The sequence below is a fragment of the Xenopus laevis genome, chromosome 7S, assembly GCF_017654675.1.
Source record: "Xenopus laevis strain J_2021 chromosome 7S, Xenopus_laevis_v10.1, whole genome shotgun sequence".
Taxonomy (NCBI): Eukaryota; Metazoa; Chordata; class Amphibia; order Anura; family Pipidae; genus Xenopus; species Xenopus laevis.
The window spans coordinates 43096887-43112764 of record NC_054384.1 but is presented as its reverse complement, the minus strand read 5'-3'; the positions used below and the strand labels follow the sequence as shown (position 1 = coordinate 43112764).

At 39.5% G+C, this 15878-nt stretch overlaps 1 protein-coding gene across 1 annotated transcript; it reads right to left on the bottom strand.

Moving 5' to 3' along the window:
- Nucleotides 1-168: 168 nt before the first annotated feature.
- slc18a3.S (solute carrier family 18 (vesicular acetylcholine transporter), member 3 S homeolog) lies at nucleotides 169-3450 on the bottom strand. The gene is made up of 2 exons (XM_018239458.2): nucleotides 2828-3450; nucleotides 169-2371 (listed from the first exon to the last, which is right to left on the bottom strand). The coding sequence occupies exon 2, from the start codon at nucleotides 2237-2239 to the stop codon at nucleotides 665-667; it is 1575 nt and encodes a 524-aa protein (XP_018094947.1). The 5' UTR covers nucleotides 2240-2371; nucleotides 2828-3450; the 3' UTR covers nucleotides 169-664.
- Nucleotides 3451-15878: the final 12428 nt, after the last annotated feature.

Genomic DNA, 15878 nt, shown 5'->3' with positions numbered 1-15878 from the left:
ATCTATCTTGTATATATGTATGTGTTTGTATATCTCTCTGTTTCTGTTTGGTTCTCTCTAAACACAATCACTTTATACAATGTTCGTGTGCACTCAGATTTCTCCAGTTATCGACTGAATACTTTTGAGACTTTTTAAATTTAAGTTTCAAGATCAACAACACCAGAATTGTCTTTGTGTAACTGTTTATTTGGTCGGACTGTATTGAATAGCACGCAGTGTTAACAGCATGTGTGATTTTATACAATAACAGTAATCAGTACAGGGAATGTGTCCTGCAAATCAAATGGCACAGAACGTTTTAGTATTTATTAATTCAATGTCACAAAATATAAGTATTTACAATATTAATTTATTTCCCTGAATATGCAAGTTTAACAATCCCATTTGTATAATATATTTATATATTTAACTTTGTACAGATATACAGTATTTCACACTTGGGTGTCTGGGAAAAAACAAGCATTTTCACGATACGGCACTTAGCCTTTTAAAACAAACCTGAATATTCTATTGTCTTTTCATTTGATCTGTCAGCAAACAAATCATGAAAAAATAGGTGACAGAAAACATCCTTACATCACAACAGCTGAACATTTGATACTTTACGTGTTGCTGCATAAACATACAGAAATTTGCTTATCAGAACTAATTTTGCTTAGATTTAACTGTACTCATAATCAGATGAGTCCTCTTCAGACCCATAATTGCCTTTATGAGGCTCATGATAATTGTCCATGATACCGTCATTAATCCCATGATTAGGATTTCTTTTGTGAGACTTGGCTTTTCGTTCCTCCATTTTAATAGTGTCGTACAAGCCCTTAGGGCCTTCATCCAACAATATGTTTCTCTCTGAGTGAGAGGGTTTCATCTGACACACATTTCTGAGAAACAGAAGAGCCGGTGCATACAGAACATTGACTAGACCCATACCAAGGTTAAGTTGGGTGAAACCCGTAGTATGAACAATTTGACTAGCAACTACAGGTCCCAGGGCATATGCCACACAGTATGATATATCAGCTATGGCATAAACACTTCCATAAACTGATACATGGCGAATATCTACAAGTAAGGCCAGAGTTGGCAATAGGGCCGTGTCTACTAGGGCTATGCCAAAGCAGATCCCACACAAGGGCACAATTAGCTCCCAGAAATTTTTACATGCTGGTACAGTACAAGAACTTGCACCTATTATCACCATTCCTATAGCCCCATAAAACCACTGGTAGTGAGGATAATTGGCAGCAAGCTTTACAGTTATATAAACACCAAGAACGTGAGGGAAGAAGGCTGGTAACCAAGTCAGACCCATTTGCCACTCAGATGCATCCATTGTTGTCTTCATCCAATTTGATATGGTGGGTTCAAGGAATGCCAAAGGAATATTGCATGTGGTAAGAGCCCCTGCCACCACAGCAATGTAAGGATCTATCATCAGTCTGTGGATGGGTGTGCCAACTGGCATATTTACTCTAGTCCTATTAGTAAAGGGTTTGATGACTAACAATAGCAGCACACCATTTATAAGAGCAATACTAGCCAGAACTAAAAAGGGCATTCGTTTGCCTACGAACTGGTACAATATGCCCCCAAAAGGGGGCGCCACCAAGCTACCAAATGAGATGAATGCCAAGGCTATGCCTAGGGCTTTGCTCCTTTCAGCCTCCTCTGTGTATTTATCTGCTATCATGGCAATTCCAGAAGTGTCTGCGAACGCAGATCCCACACCTTGGAGGCTTCTCGCTACAAACAAGGTGGCATAATTTTCACCAAACGCAAATATGACTGTTGAAAAAAACAAAACAATCAGTCCAATAAGAAGGGGAATATCATAGCCAACCCTGTCTATAAAAGTTCCACTTAGTGGGTTGATTAGTAGTTGCAGGATTGCTTTAGAAGCAAACAGGACTCCAATCTTCATATCCTCATTTTCTGCTGGGTATTGGGGTCTAATGACAGAAGACGTGTTCCTATATTGACTACTATTAATGCCTTTCGCATGAAGTTCGCTGTCCGATCTCAAGTTTTGAATATAGTCTGGGATAATAGGGACTATGACCATGTATAACATATTATCAAGGAAAAGAGCCACACACACAATGAACAAGATAAGCCGTCTCTGGTGGTGTGGTTCCTTTATTGCTGTGCCAAGCTGCTTAGTTCTGTCACCCATGGCACTGGATAGTTTTTCCACCGCAGACTTTGCCACCCCCTGGGTCTCCTCGGGAACCATGATACCTGCCTTAGGGGTCTCACAGCAATGCACAGAAAATGAACCAGCGAGGAAGGCTCTTCTATTGTTCAAGGGTCAGGAAAACCAATAGGATCCTCGCTGATCATGCAGTAACAGGTCCCCCTTACAGTACTGCAAAAGAAACGTCTGTTATTTAAACCACAATAAGGTTTTGCAGTTGGAGCATCTTTACATCTCAAAAATGGCACTTCCATACATTAAAGACCTGCTTTATTCACCCAGATTACCCACATAAAGATAAATAACAGCCCTTACTAAAACAAGTATTTGTAGCAGTAGAACTGAGCAAAGTTTGCAGAAATTCAAATTCCATTCAATGAAGCAGCCACATCCCAAAACTGTGTATTAAACATTGCACTATTAGCTGGCAGGCTAGTAAATTGGCTCGAACATCGCCACTGCTAATGGTCAGAAAAAATAAAGTCAATTTACTGCCCACTCAGTTACTAAGCTCTGGCTACCACGATTGTAACGGGTAGAATTCCATTTTCTGCCCCCACCCAAAAAAAAATCTACCAGCCCATCCTTCAGCCTTTTTTGTGCCCTGTTGAGGAATAAATCACTTACTTTGCTTTTTTTTTTGTGCTTGAAAATCAAATGTAGTTGGCATGGATCATCCTCACAAGTGATGCCCAGTAGATTAGCAGAGAAGCACAGCCTTTCACACACTAGGGAATTTCTTAATAAAGAACAGCAGCCTGGACGCTTCTTGTGAGATTCATATAGCGGTGAGACTGAGCCATGGGAGAGGTGTCCTTTTCATCCGAGCTTCCATCCATCCCCTTGTGATGCCATTGGCACAGATTGACTTGCATGCTTCTTCTGCACTGTTGGCTTTGGCCCCCAAGTGAGTCGTTTGGGAGCGGCGTCTCCTTATGCTAATTTAACACATGGAGGAACATTAACCAATTGCCGGTGAGCGAACCTCCCCTCTCACATGGTGACTCCAGTAGCATCACAGATAGGAGCGGGACTCCCTCATTTTGGAGACTCTCGCAGCTAAAGAGACTGGTTAGAGCATCGTTCCTGTGCCTTCATTAATTTTGTATCGCTTTGTCTGTCTCTTCCCCTGCACATTCTTCAGCAGTGGCAACTACGGGGGAAGCAGGCCCCATTGGTGGGGGCAAAAAGCAGGAACTGATGTTCTTGTTTTGCTGACTGTAGAAAAAAAATACTAGTTGTGCTGCTGATGCTATTCCTGTCTGTCACTTTTCAAAAAGCTTAAATTATTTTTTTCTGGAGTTCCCCTTTAAGGAATGGGAACGGTTGTTATCAACGATATTGCAGCACTGCCTAAATAGGGACACTCCTGCCTCACATGTCTGGGAGCTATAGTTCAGTAGAAGCTGGAGATTAAAGTCCCATTATTATACAGGTACAGGACCTGTATACTGTACGGGAAATCGTGTGACTTTTTGTCACATAACAAGGAAGTAAAAATGTTTTCCCCTTCCCACCCCTAATTTGCATATGCAAATTAGGATTTGGTTTTGGTTCGGTATTCGGCAGAATCTCTCGTGAAGGATTTGGGTGTTCAGCCGAATCCAAAATAGTGGTTTCAGTGCATCCCTAAAAATAAATAAAAACAATTAGCAAAAGTATTCATCCCTTGACCATTTTATTTTACAAAAATAAATATCTCACACAAAATTTAGTTGCTTAATGTAACATTGTTATATGAAGGATAAAAATATGTAGTTTGCTCAAGTATTAATTCATCTTTTTTTGGAGCCAACTTTTACAGCAATAACAGCTTTAAAGAGTTAGCTCTCCTTTCAATGAATGTTTAGTATGATATAGAGAGTTTGTCACAAGTAGGGATACAAGTAGGAGCCGGCTGGGATCTGTGGACACAATTGAACCTTGGGCCTATTTTTCTTCTAGGATACCTATATGATATAGACTAGAGAGTGATACTTAATTTTCAGTTGGTATTCATGTTTTCAATTTTTGAATTTATTGACTAATTCTAATTGCTAAGGTCCAAAATACCCTAGCAGCCAGACATTGATTTGAATGAGAAGCTGAAGGATAAATACTGTATCTTAAAATATAAGTAATAAAGAGTAACAATAACAATAGAATTATAGCTTTACAGAGTGAAGGATCCACAACGGAAAAAAAGAAGTATTCTATGTCAGATAGTTAAAAAAAATAAACTCAAATGTTAACTAGTTAGTTAAATATTTTTATGTTATAGAATGTCCCACTCTTAGCAACTTTTCCATAGTACTGATACTCCCCCCATCGGGTTCTAAGGGCAGAGACACATGGGAAGATTCGGGAAGATTTAGTCGCCCCGTGACTAATCGCATCTTCTTCGGACGACTAATCTCTCCAAAGAGCCTTCCCGCCGGCTAGAATGTAAATCACGGTGGGATGGCACTCGGAGCAATTCGTTTTCCGAAGATGCCAGACGTTTCCTCGTGAGGTAACTTCAGGCGACTTTTGGAAATTGAAGCGATCCGAGTGCTATCCCGATGGAGATTTAGATTTTAGCCGGTGGGAAAGCCTTTCAGGGTAATTAGTCGCCCGAAGAAGAGGCGATTCATTGCTGGGCGACTAAATCTCCCCGAATCTTAGTGTGTGCCCCTACCCTAAGAGTTCAGTTTTAGACCAGCCCTTATTTCTGATTTTCTCAGATTCTCTTTCATCTAGTATGGTATCTATGGATTGGAGGTAATTCCAATATTTAAAAAGGAATTACAATCTTATAGGCCAGTAAGTTTGACATCTGTGGTGGGCTTGTTAAGGGATCACATTCAAAATGTTGTCCACTTAGTGAATGGCATTATGAGCAGCAATCAGCATGGTTTTATGAAGGATAGGTCATGTCAGACGAAATTGATTGCTTTTTATGATGAGGTAAGTAAGATGCAGGATAGTGGGGGAGCAGTAGATGTGATCTATTTGGATTTTGCGTTTGATACCCAACAAACGACTACTTTCTAAACTAAGGTCTGTTGGGCCTAATGAAGTCGTTTGCACATGGATAGGAAACTGGCTACAGGATTGGGTACAGAGGGTGGTTGGTAAAGAGGTGGTTTACCTTTATGTTAACCGTTAGTGTGTTATAGAATGGCCAATTCTAAGAAACTTTTCAGTTAGTCTTCATTATTTATTTTTCATGGGTTTTTAATTATTTGAATTCTTCTTCTGGCTCTTTCAGGTTTCCAAATGGGGGTCACTGACCCTATCTAAAAAACAAATGCTATGTAAAGCTACAACATTATTGTTATTGTCATTTTTACTGCACATCTTCCTATTCGGGCCATCTGCTATTTATATTTCAGTCTCTTATTCAATTCAATGCATGGTTGCTAGGGTAATTTGGACCCTAGCAACCACATTGCTGAAACAACTGGAGAGCTGCTAAATAAATAGCTAAATAACTCAAAGACCACAAATAATAAAACATGAAAACCAATTGCAAATTGTCTCAGAATATCACTCTTAACATCATACTAAATGTTAACTCAAAGGTGAAGAACCCCTTTAATGGTACATTCTCTACTTGGAATACGGTTCTTAGTGTGGTCCTTCAGGGTTTGGTATTGGCAGTGGCGGAACTACCAGGGAGCAGGGGGTGTAATTGGGTCAGGGCCTGCATCCCCTCAGGACTCCCCGGCAGCACGCGAGCCGCTGATTAGGGGCAAAAATAACCGCGTACGGAGGGGGATGGGGGTCAAGTCCCACACCAGGGCCCGAACCCCTCTAGTTAGGTTACTGGGTATTGGGTCCACTTTTATTTAACTTGTTCATTAATGACTTAGGGGAGGGTATTGTAAGTAATGTATCAGTGTTTGCAGATTACACAAAACTATGCAGCCCAATTAATTCCATCAAGGATGCAGCATTCTTGCAACAGGATCTTGACAAACTGTCAATCTGGGCAGCTAAGTGTCAAATGGGATTCATTGTTGATAAATGTAAAGTCATGCACCTGGGATATAAAAATATCCAATTCACTTATACCCTTAATGGGACTACACTAGACAAATCCATAATGGAAAAGGACTTGGTTGTAGCAAGCAATACCAGTCAGCAGGAGGAATGGGCCACTCTTCCACTGTACAGAGCACTGATAAGCGGAGGTTTTAGCCAGAAACATATAGAGAAACAAGAGATGAGATGTAGTTAGGTGCAGAGGAATGAAGGGCTTTGAAGGTTATGAGGAGAAGTTTATAACTTATTCTTTGTTTTATAGAAAGCCATGATAAGGACTTCAGCAGGGGGAATGAACTTTTATTTGAAGCGTTTTAGGTGCTTCTTCGAGGTTACGCAGTGGAGCTGTGCTGTCAGGAGTCTATTGGTGCCTTTAAGAGTGTCTGACTTCTTAAATTATTAAAAGGATAATATCTATCGGTACAGTGACCTTAAGAACTACAGTTACTATCAGTATATAGACAGCTTATATACTGTATATGTGAGTGAATAGATAGGTCTATTTATGTATGTCATACATGAGCATTGGAGTTCATTTAGAGGTGTTGAGCAGCTGTTTTAATGATTTCCAAATATATGATAGTCATATGGGTATCACATTTTTTTCTCATTTAAACTTTCCAGTTTATGTAGTTCTAAGGTGCAAATGGTAATACCAGATCCAAATCAGCTAATAGTTTGCCAAAAATGTTACTTTATGAGAGAACTGAAATTTTTGTTCCAGAATTTGTGTATTTTTAAGAGCATAACAGCAATTTGCATAAAATTTGTATCATATCCTTTTTTTTGCCTTGGAATGTTTTCTTTAAGAAAAGCTACTGTATCTACATATTCATCAGTGTTATAGAACCAATAGTTGATGACACCAAACATTTTTGCCATTGTTATCTAAATCAATGTATTCTTTTCCTCACATGGGTCATTAGCTGTATTGATGTTTGCTTTATTGCCTGGATCCTAGTTAAACATGTAACCACAATTATAGACTGCCATCAGATTTATAATCATGGCAATGATTAATAAGACACATGCAAGGGAATGCCATCTTAGTCAACCTTGTGTATATTATACCTATTGCCAGGGCAGCCATCAGGGGGGGACTGGGGGGAGAGTTGTAGGGGGCCCAGAGGGTAAGGGGGGCCCCGGACACTCCAAACTTACTTGATTAGATGGGCCCCCCATCTTTCTGAGAGCTGCTGATTTCGGGAAGGCATGGACGTTTAAGGTGCCCTGGCCACCAATTTTCTTATAATGTGGGGGGGGGGGGCTTGGGGCTTTGGGTTGGAGGACCCCTAAGTTTAGTTGTTTCTACAACTAATACTTCAAGGTAGACACTACTCCCATATGGAATAAAAAGGAACCAAATGTATCCAGGTACAGTGATCCATAGCAACCAATAATTTATTTGCTTTTAAAGAGGTGATCAGCAAAGTACATGATGACTGGCTGCTATTGTTGAATAGACATGTAGCAAACTTGACCCCCTAAATGCTCAATCTTATCTCTGAATGTTCTACAGATTTTTTTTCATTGCATTAACATATTATAAATTAACGTTGCCGTATTACACTTTCATAAACCTTTTATTTTAGTTTGCACAGGTGTGCAGTGTATGTAATAAATCTCACAGGAAGTGTTTTGTACTATTTGGAATTCAAATTTTCAGTAACTGTCTAACCAATAATTGCAGAAGACAAAAGCAGAAGACAGCTGCACAGACATTACTGATTAACCACTGTGAAGGTTAGAATTATCTATTTTCTTTAATTCACTTTAATGCATTTGACTTACCCCTTCTTACCCCTTCTAGACTGTCAATCTGCATCCTTCCCATGAGGATCACAAGTAATACTGCAAATTAATATAGAGCCAAAAGAGAAAACACTGGCAATCCCTGAGACACTTTACTACTTACCTGCTTACACCACTGAATACACTCTGGGTGGTATTTACTAAAATTAAAATTTTTCTGGACAAGGTTTTAAAGGGGAAAACACAAGTTTTTGGTGGAAAAACAAATGGAATTTTTCACGATTTATTATACCCCAAGGCTGCTAAAAGTCGGAATCCGAAAACCTGCAGAGGTCATGTAGAAGTCCATTTTTGGGAATTTTTTTGGAGTTTTCTGGCATCAAATCCCCAAAAAACTGTACAATTTAAATTTTGTCATGATTTTATCAAGTCTTTTCCTGCACCAACTTTTTTGAGTTATTTTATTGATAAATAAGATAAAATTGTAGATAGGAATTTGGTTGAATTTGTTTTAATAAAATAATGAGAAAAATTTGAGTTTTAGTAAATAACACCCTCTGTGTTACTTTTTTTTAAAGGAGAAGGAAAGGCAACAATCACTGGGGGGTTCCAATATTTAGGCACCCCCAGTGATTGTATTTACTTACCTGATACCAGCCCAGGGTTCTGCACCAGCCTAGGGTCCTTCCAGTGAGCACCACAGAATGATTCTCTTCCTGCTTTTTTTATCTTCATACGGGTACACATGCACAGTTGAGAAAAGCCAAATATTAACAAAAAAGATGGCTTTATCATTCTACTGTGGGCCCCGGGAATTCGAAGGATGACAAAGTGGAAGAAGAGGATCGATACAGTGTATTTACTGAGAAGAACCCCGGGCTGGGGCAGTTTTCTGCAAACAGGAGCACAGGATGAATTATTAAAAATAAAGTCAATTCATTGAACCTAAAATTTAAAAAAAACTTTCAGTCTATCCAGTTAATCCAACAGTTGGTTCATAGATTTCATAGAAACCAGATAATATTCATTCATGCAGCCAGGCTGTAGGCACTTAAATTGTATAGTAGTAAGTGGAGAGTGGAGGTTGAACCTCTCAGATACACTGCAGTCTGCAATAAGCTCTCTACTGTTGTGGTAGTGGAATTTTTTGAAGATAAAGGGCATTTTAAATTTGGGAAACACAAAGAACTTTGTATTCTAAAAAAAAGACTGCAGAATTGTTTCTTCGAAAGCAAATCAAAATGTTGTAAAATGTATATTTAAGTGCATTTCTTGACCTTGTGAGTTACCTGTGATACATCTGTTTCAGTGTTATTCAAGTACTTTTATTTTACAAAGTCCAGAAATTAATTTTGGACAGGTGTATTATATTTTTTCAAAAAGTAAAATGCTTTCCTTGTTTTAGGTTCTCTTAGGTTCTCCCTCGTACCCCCCAATGTCTGACTAATAAAAAATCTGCTTCAAGATGTTTTATATGCAGATTTTTTTTACCTAACCATTTACCCCCCCCCAACCGGTAAATGTGTCAATTTGTTAAACATGTTTATGTTGGAAAAATGTCAGCAATGTTAATAACTGGGCAATATTTTGTAAATCTGCCCCTTTCATGCTTTGACAGATGGACCCCTTTATTTTGATTTTTGTCAGCTTCTTGTTGGAAGGATATATTTTCAAAATGCCTATTCACAGTTTTCATTGAGCCCAACCTTCATTCATTTAAGACTTTTCCCTATCCTTGCCTTTTCTAAAATATTTATCAATGTTATGACTGGGAAAGGCAATGTATATTTTTTATAGCATATTTAGTGGGAAAAAAGGTTATTCTGCCTGTTTCTATGTTTGTAAGAGTATGATGATCCATCACAAGTCACCTTTTCCCTTGGAAGAAGAATCACTGTTGTAAAATATAATAGTCAAGCAAGCGTATTGGAATTTTTACAAAGCACTTTATCTGATTAAAGTATCCCTTTTAATCAAAGATATGGCCATTTCCTTTTTCTTAAATGGAACCAAGCTAGGTTATGTCTGGAAATTGCTTAAGTAGTTTCTCATGTGCTTGTCTCTGGGGAGCCAGATGTCATTTATTACTGCTAAACTGAGTTGAATTATGCTTGTAAAATATTGCTAAATTAATTTAGGTGGCTCAATACATCAAATAATTGATTAGCTTATGCTGAGGTTTACGTCACTGCTATTCTTGCCTCTCAGAATACAAAGTGGGCAAGAGTTATTTTATTGCAGTGCCAGGGACCTGATTACATCACTGCAATTATTTTATTGGATTTAAATTATACTGTTCCACATTGTACAAAACTGAATTAAACTCCTCTGTAACCTAAAGGATAACCTGTACACAGAAAGGTTCAAGACAATAATGAATATGCAAAAAAACATAAAGGCAGCCTCAAATTCTTCTGTTGGTTTAAGAAATGTTTACTGTAAATAAATGCAGCTGCACTGCTTCTCATGAATATATTAAATATAAAAGTAAATAAACAACAATTGTATGCATGTGTGTGTTACTTTACAAACCAAATAAATAGCAACATACAAATAAGTCCTTCCAGCAGGCACAAGTGCATTCACTGTTATTAGAAGAAAGGATATTCCATCTTAATATTCATAAAAGGTTTTTTTTACAATGAAAGCTGTGAACTTGTGGAATTCTTTCCCTGAAGTGGTTGTATTGACAGGCACATTAGATAGCTTCAGGGAAGGGTTTGATGGCTTTTTAGCAAGTGAGAGAATACAAAATAACAGAAATTGGGGGGGGCGTGGCCTGCAGCTGGGTATGGTGGACGTGTGAGTGTGCGGCTCCTGATCCAACCGATCCAAAACAGTGCTAATCCCTCATTTTGGCTATGGGTAAACACGGCAAACTTAAAGATTCTACCTCAGAGACATCTAAGACCCCAAGAACGACTGAGGCGCAACGTTCGCTGAAGCAATTCTTTACTTCTGCAGATTTGGAAGCTGCGTCGCATAAATCCAAGATGGCGCTGAGACGCCCGCGCAGTCCACTAGAAGACTCCGACAGCGAGTCCGTGAGTACTGATACTGCCACGCTCTCTTACCTTAAATCGCTCCCGACTAAAAGGGATTTTGAACACTTGGTCTCACAAATTAAAAAGACTGTACGCGAGGAAGTGGCAGATCTTAAGCTTGAAATGGCTACATTACATTCGCGTGTCGCAGATGCTGAAACGCGCCAAGACACTGTGGAAACTGCTACTAACTCCCTGATTCAGTCACAGTCTACTCAAAACAAACTGCTCTACTCCCTGCAGAAGCGGATAGACGATTTAGACAATCGGGGTCGTCGTTGTAATCTACGCATTAGAGGCCTCCCGGAACAAGTTGATGGAGTAAGCCTCCAGGCTACTGCAATGAAAATTTTCAATCTTATCCTTGAGAAACCAGATACGCATATGGTAGAGTTTGAGAGGATACATAGAGCTTTGCGGCCTAAAGGATTGCCGACGGATCGGCCTAGAGATGTAATTTGTTGCCTGACTCGTTTTCCTGTGAAGGAGGAAATTTTGCAAAAGGCGAGGAAAATGCAAACCATTCCCTTCCAGGAAGCGCAATTGTTAATTCTCCAGGATTTATCCTGGTCTACTCTACAGCACCGACGACTACTGCGACCCCTTATAACTGCACTTAAGGACAATAACATCCTATTCCGATGGGGTTATCCGTTCAGTCTACATGTAACCCACAATGGCCAATCCTTTGCTCTCACTGGGCCGGATGATTTGGCTCCTTTTCTTGCAGGCCTGGGGCTCTCTGATGTTACTTTGCCGGAATGGATAAAGTTTTGCTATCTGCCGAAACTGCCGTTATTGCCTGCTCGAGAACCATGGACCGAGGCGACTACACCCAAGGAACAACGTAAGAAGTCCAAAGTCACCCCGGCCAAAGATTTACCACCAGAGGGATGAGTATATTCAACATGTACTATACTGCCTACCAGCTCTTTGACTTATTTGTTATTGGCAACGTATTGTCAACTTTGACGGAAGAATTCAGTTGGATCTGTTTTTTCTTTGTTTTTTTTTTGTTTTTTTTTTTAATTATAATTTTTTACTCTTTTCTCCGTCACCTTCCTACTCTGCATTTCGATTGGATTTTGCTGGACGGTATGGTACTGTTCTTTTTCATATATGGTTCTACACTGTTTTTGGATCGGGTATATGGGGAGCAGCCCTTTCGGCATACTGAGCTCTCCACCCCCCCAGGGGATTGGGTGACTATTGGGGAAGACACTGGCTGTTAACCCTTCTAGTCCCTATTACATCTCACCTTTTTGGTGATTTTTTCTAGGCCCCATTTTGCGATGTCTATCGCACAGTTTAATGTGTATTTTGATTTTTCTGTGGCATGTTTCGCATTGTTTGGTTTTTTTTGTCGTTTTTTCTTTTTTCTTTACTATTACTATTATTTGTTTTTGGCAAGGCTATATAAGTCACTATGCATTTACAGTCTGCTTCAATGGGTGATATTACTGTAACTTCTTTAAACGTTAATGGCTTCAATATTCCTGAGAAAAGGCGTAAAATCCTACATGCAATGTACAAAGGCAAAACTGATATTGTTCTCTTACAGGAGACACATTTTAAGGGGGCTGACTGTGCTCCTATTAAATATGGCGGCTATTCCAGGTGGTTTTATAGTAATAATGCCTCTCAAAAAAGCAAAGGTGTAGCTATTGGTTTGCACAAAAATTTAGATTTCCAATTGATGGATGTGTTGAGGGATGTTGAAGGCAGATATATTTTTGTGAAAGGATCTATTCACCATACCCTATGTACTATTGGGAGTGTATATGCTCCTAATAAATCGCAACCTTCATTTGTTAGGAAGATGCTGTCCGCTTTGGACTCTTTTGGTGCAGGATGTTTGATTCTTGGAGGGGATTTCAACCTTACTTTGCAACCTAGGTTGGACTCGTCCAAGGGAACATCTTCACTCCCGTATTCCGCCATCAATTTGACACATAAGGCTCTTCGACGAACCCAACTGATTGATACTTGGAGATATCTGTATCCCAAGGATCGTAATTTTACCTTCTACTCTCATGCTAAGGCTGTATATACTAGAATTGACTATATTTTTCTTTCCCAATACCACCTGGAATGGCTGTCGTCAGCTTCGATACAAGATATTTTGTGGTCAGACCATGGGGCTACTTCAATAACTCTGAGATTTCCACATAAACAGATTTCTGAATGGAGATGGAAACTTAATGAATCTCTGCTTAATGATCCGGATTGTATGTCTGAGTTGACTGAAGCCTCTGTGGCTTATAGTGCAGCTCTTCAATCTGACACGACTTCTTCTCCCATGTCGAAATGGCAGGCCTTTAAATGTCTAGCTAGAGGTATCTTTATTAAACACGGTTCCAGACTAAAGAAACTGAGGTCTCAACAACTTGCCCAATTGTTTGACCAAATACACTCACTTGAGGAGTTGCATAAGCAATCTCTTGATGAGGAACGTTTGAAGACTTTAACCGAATGTAAACTTAAACTACATTCTTTGCTGAATCATAAGATTCAGGGTACTTTAAGTAAAGTTAAACAAAAATATTATGAATATGGAAATAAGGTTGGGAAGATGCTGGCTCAAGCTTTGAAGCAGAAACACACCATTTCCCATATTCATAAAATTAAGGATGATAAAGGCCTTGTCCATCTTTTACCTAAACAGATAGCGGCAGCGTTTCGTGCTTATTATCAGAAATTGTATAATATTAATCCATCTATCTCTTCTCAGGCTAGAGATCATCTTCGGATAAATATTCGTAAATATTTATCTGATAATAAACTCCCCTCGATTCCGTCTGTGCACTTAGAGGCATTGGAATCCCCTATTTCTAGATTGGAAATTTTGGATGTTATTAAACAACTCCCCTCTCATAAAGCCCCAGGTCCTGATGGATTCCCGGCTGGGTTTTACAAACAATGTCTTACCCAAGTAACGCCTCTCCTGGAAGCGCTATTTAACGGCTTAGATATTAATGCTCCTCCTAACCAAGAATTTTTACTGGCGCATATTGCTGTTCTTCCCAAACCAGGTAAAGATGATACTAATTGTAGTAGCTATCGTCCCATCTCTCTCCTCAATCAAGATTTGAAATTGTTCACCAAAATTCTGGCCCAGCGTTTACGACCAATTCTCCCTATGATTGTCCATCGAGATCAGGTAGGCTTTGTTTTCAATCGAGAAGCCAAGGAAAACACTTATAAAGTTCTCAATTGGATTGAATGGCTTCGAGTGCAAGGCAGGCCTTCTCTGCTTCTCTCGACAGATGCAGAGAAGGCCTTTGATAGAGTTAGTTGGGACTTTCTAGACTTGGCATTAGACAGTTTGGAGTTCGGGCCTAAGTTCAAGGGTAAAATTATGGCTTCCTATACTGCTCCGTCTGCACAGGTTCGAGTCAATGGGATTCTTTCTCCCCCATTTGAGATAAGGAATGGGACGAGACAGGGTTGCCCTCTCTCCCCACTTATTTATGTGATAACAATGGAGTTTTTATTAACCGCTGTCAGACGCAATCCGGATATTTTAGGGGTAACGATTGGATGCGATACCTATAAAGTTGCGGCATTTGCGGATGACCTCTTATTCGCTATTTCACAACCTCTGATTACCCTACCTAATCTTCTGCGAGAACTGAAGGAATTTGGGTCACTGTCCAATTATAAAATCAATATGGATAAGTCAGAGGCTCTAATTTTAAATATGCAGTTACCACTGCAACAACAATTGACATCTAACTTTCCCTTTAAATTTCCACCTGTGTGTATAAAGTATTTGGGCATCCGGATTTCGCCTGACAGCCAACAACTTTATAATTTAAATTATAAGCCCCTATTAGAAGAGACTCGGAAAACTCTACAACTTTGGGGAACTAAACATTTTACGTGGCTAGGTAGAATTAACACTGTAAAAATGACGGTTCTGCCTAAGTTTCTTTATCTTTTCCAGACTCTCCCTATCCATCTTCCTCCTAATTTTTTTAAAGAGTTTAACAATATGATCAGAGATTACATTAATAGGGGGAAGAGGGGTAGAGTGAAGACTCTAACTCTTCATAAAACAAGACAGAATGGAGGGCTTGGTTATCCTGATCTGGAGGCGTACTATCAGGCCAGTATTTTATCGAGAATTCGAACATTTACGGACCCAAATTTTGTTGTACACTGGAGGCAATTGGAGGATTCTTGGGTAGATCATACCCTTCACTCCCTACCATGGGCAAAAGATATTAGCCACTCTCTTAAGGGGATACGTCCTCATGTATTAATAACTCCTACCCTCTTAACTTGGAAACAGCTTATCCGCCAACTTCAGCTAACGGTATTTCCCTCACCACTTTTGCCTTTGTATAACAATCCGGAGTTCCCACCTAGTCTTCAAGACAATGGTTTTAAACAGGCCTTTGGCATTTTGAAGCCTAGTTTAAGGCATTTATTGTTAACTCAGCCGGGTGTAACGTCCCAAGTAGTACAGAACCAGGAGTTGTGGTCCCTACAGGATTTCTGGAGATTCCGGCAGCTTTCTCATTGGTTGGTAGACTTAAAACTATGTGGAGTAGTGGCCAGGGACCTGACTACCTTTGAATCCCTTTGTGCTAGAGAGGGGAACATTCTGCATCAGGTTTCTATATTTTATAAATTACTAAATAGTTTGAAATGCAAAGACCACCCATCTTATGCACGTCAATGGGAGGTGGAATTGGAAACGACTTTTACTGATGGTGAATGGGCCTCTATTTACCGAACTAATTCCCGCTGCTCTATTAGTAATAAGTATCAGGAATACTCCTTTAAATTACTTTCCCGGTGGTATAGAACTCCGGTGAGGCTGAAACAGATGGGTTTGTGTTCAGATGATTTATGTTGGCGGTGCAGTCGGG

Excerpts from the sequence above, each read along its gene's own strand:
- slc18a3.S (XM_018239458.2), bottom strand. The coding sequence starts at position 2,239 with ATGGTTCCCGAGGAGACCCAGGGGGTGGCAAAGTCTGCGGTGGAAAAA.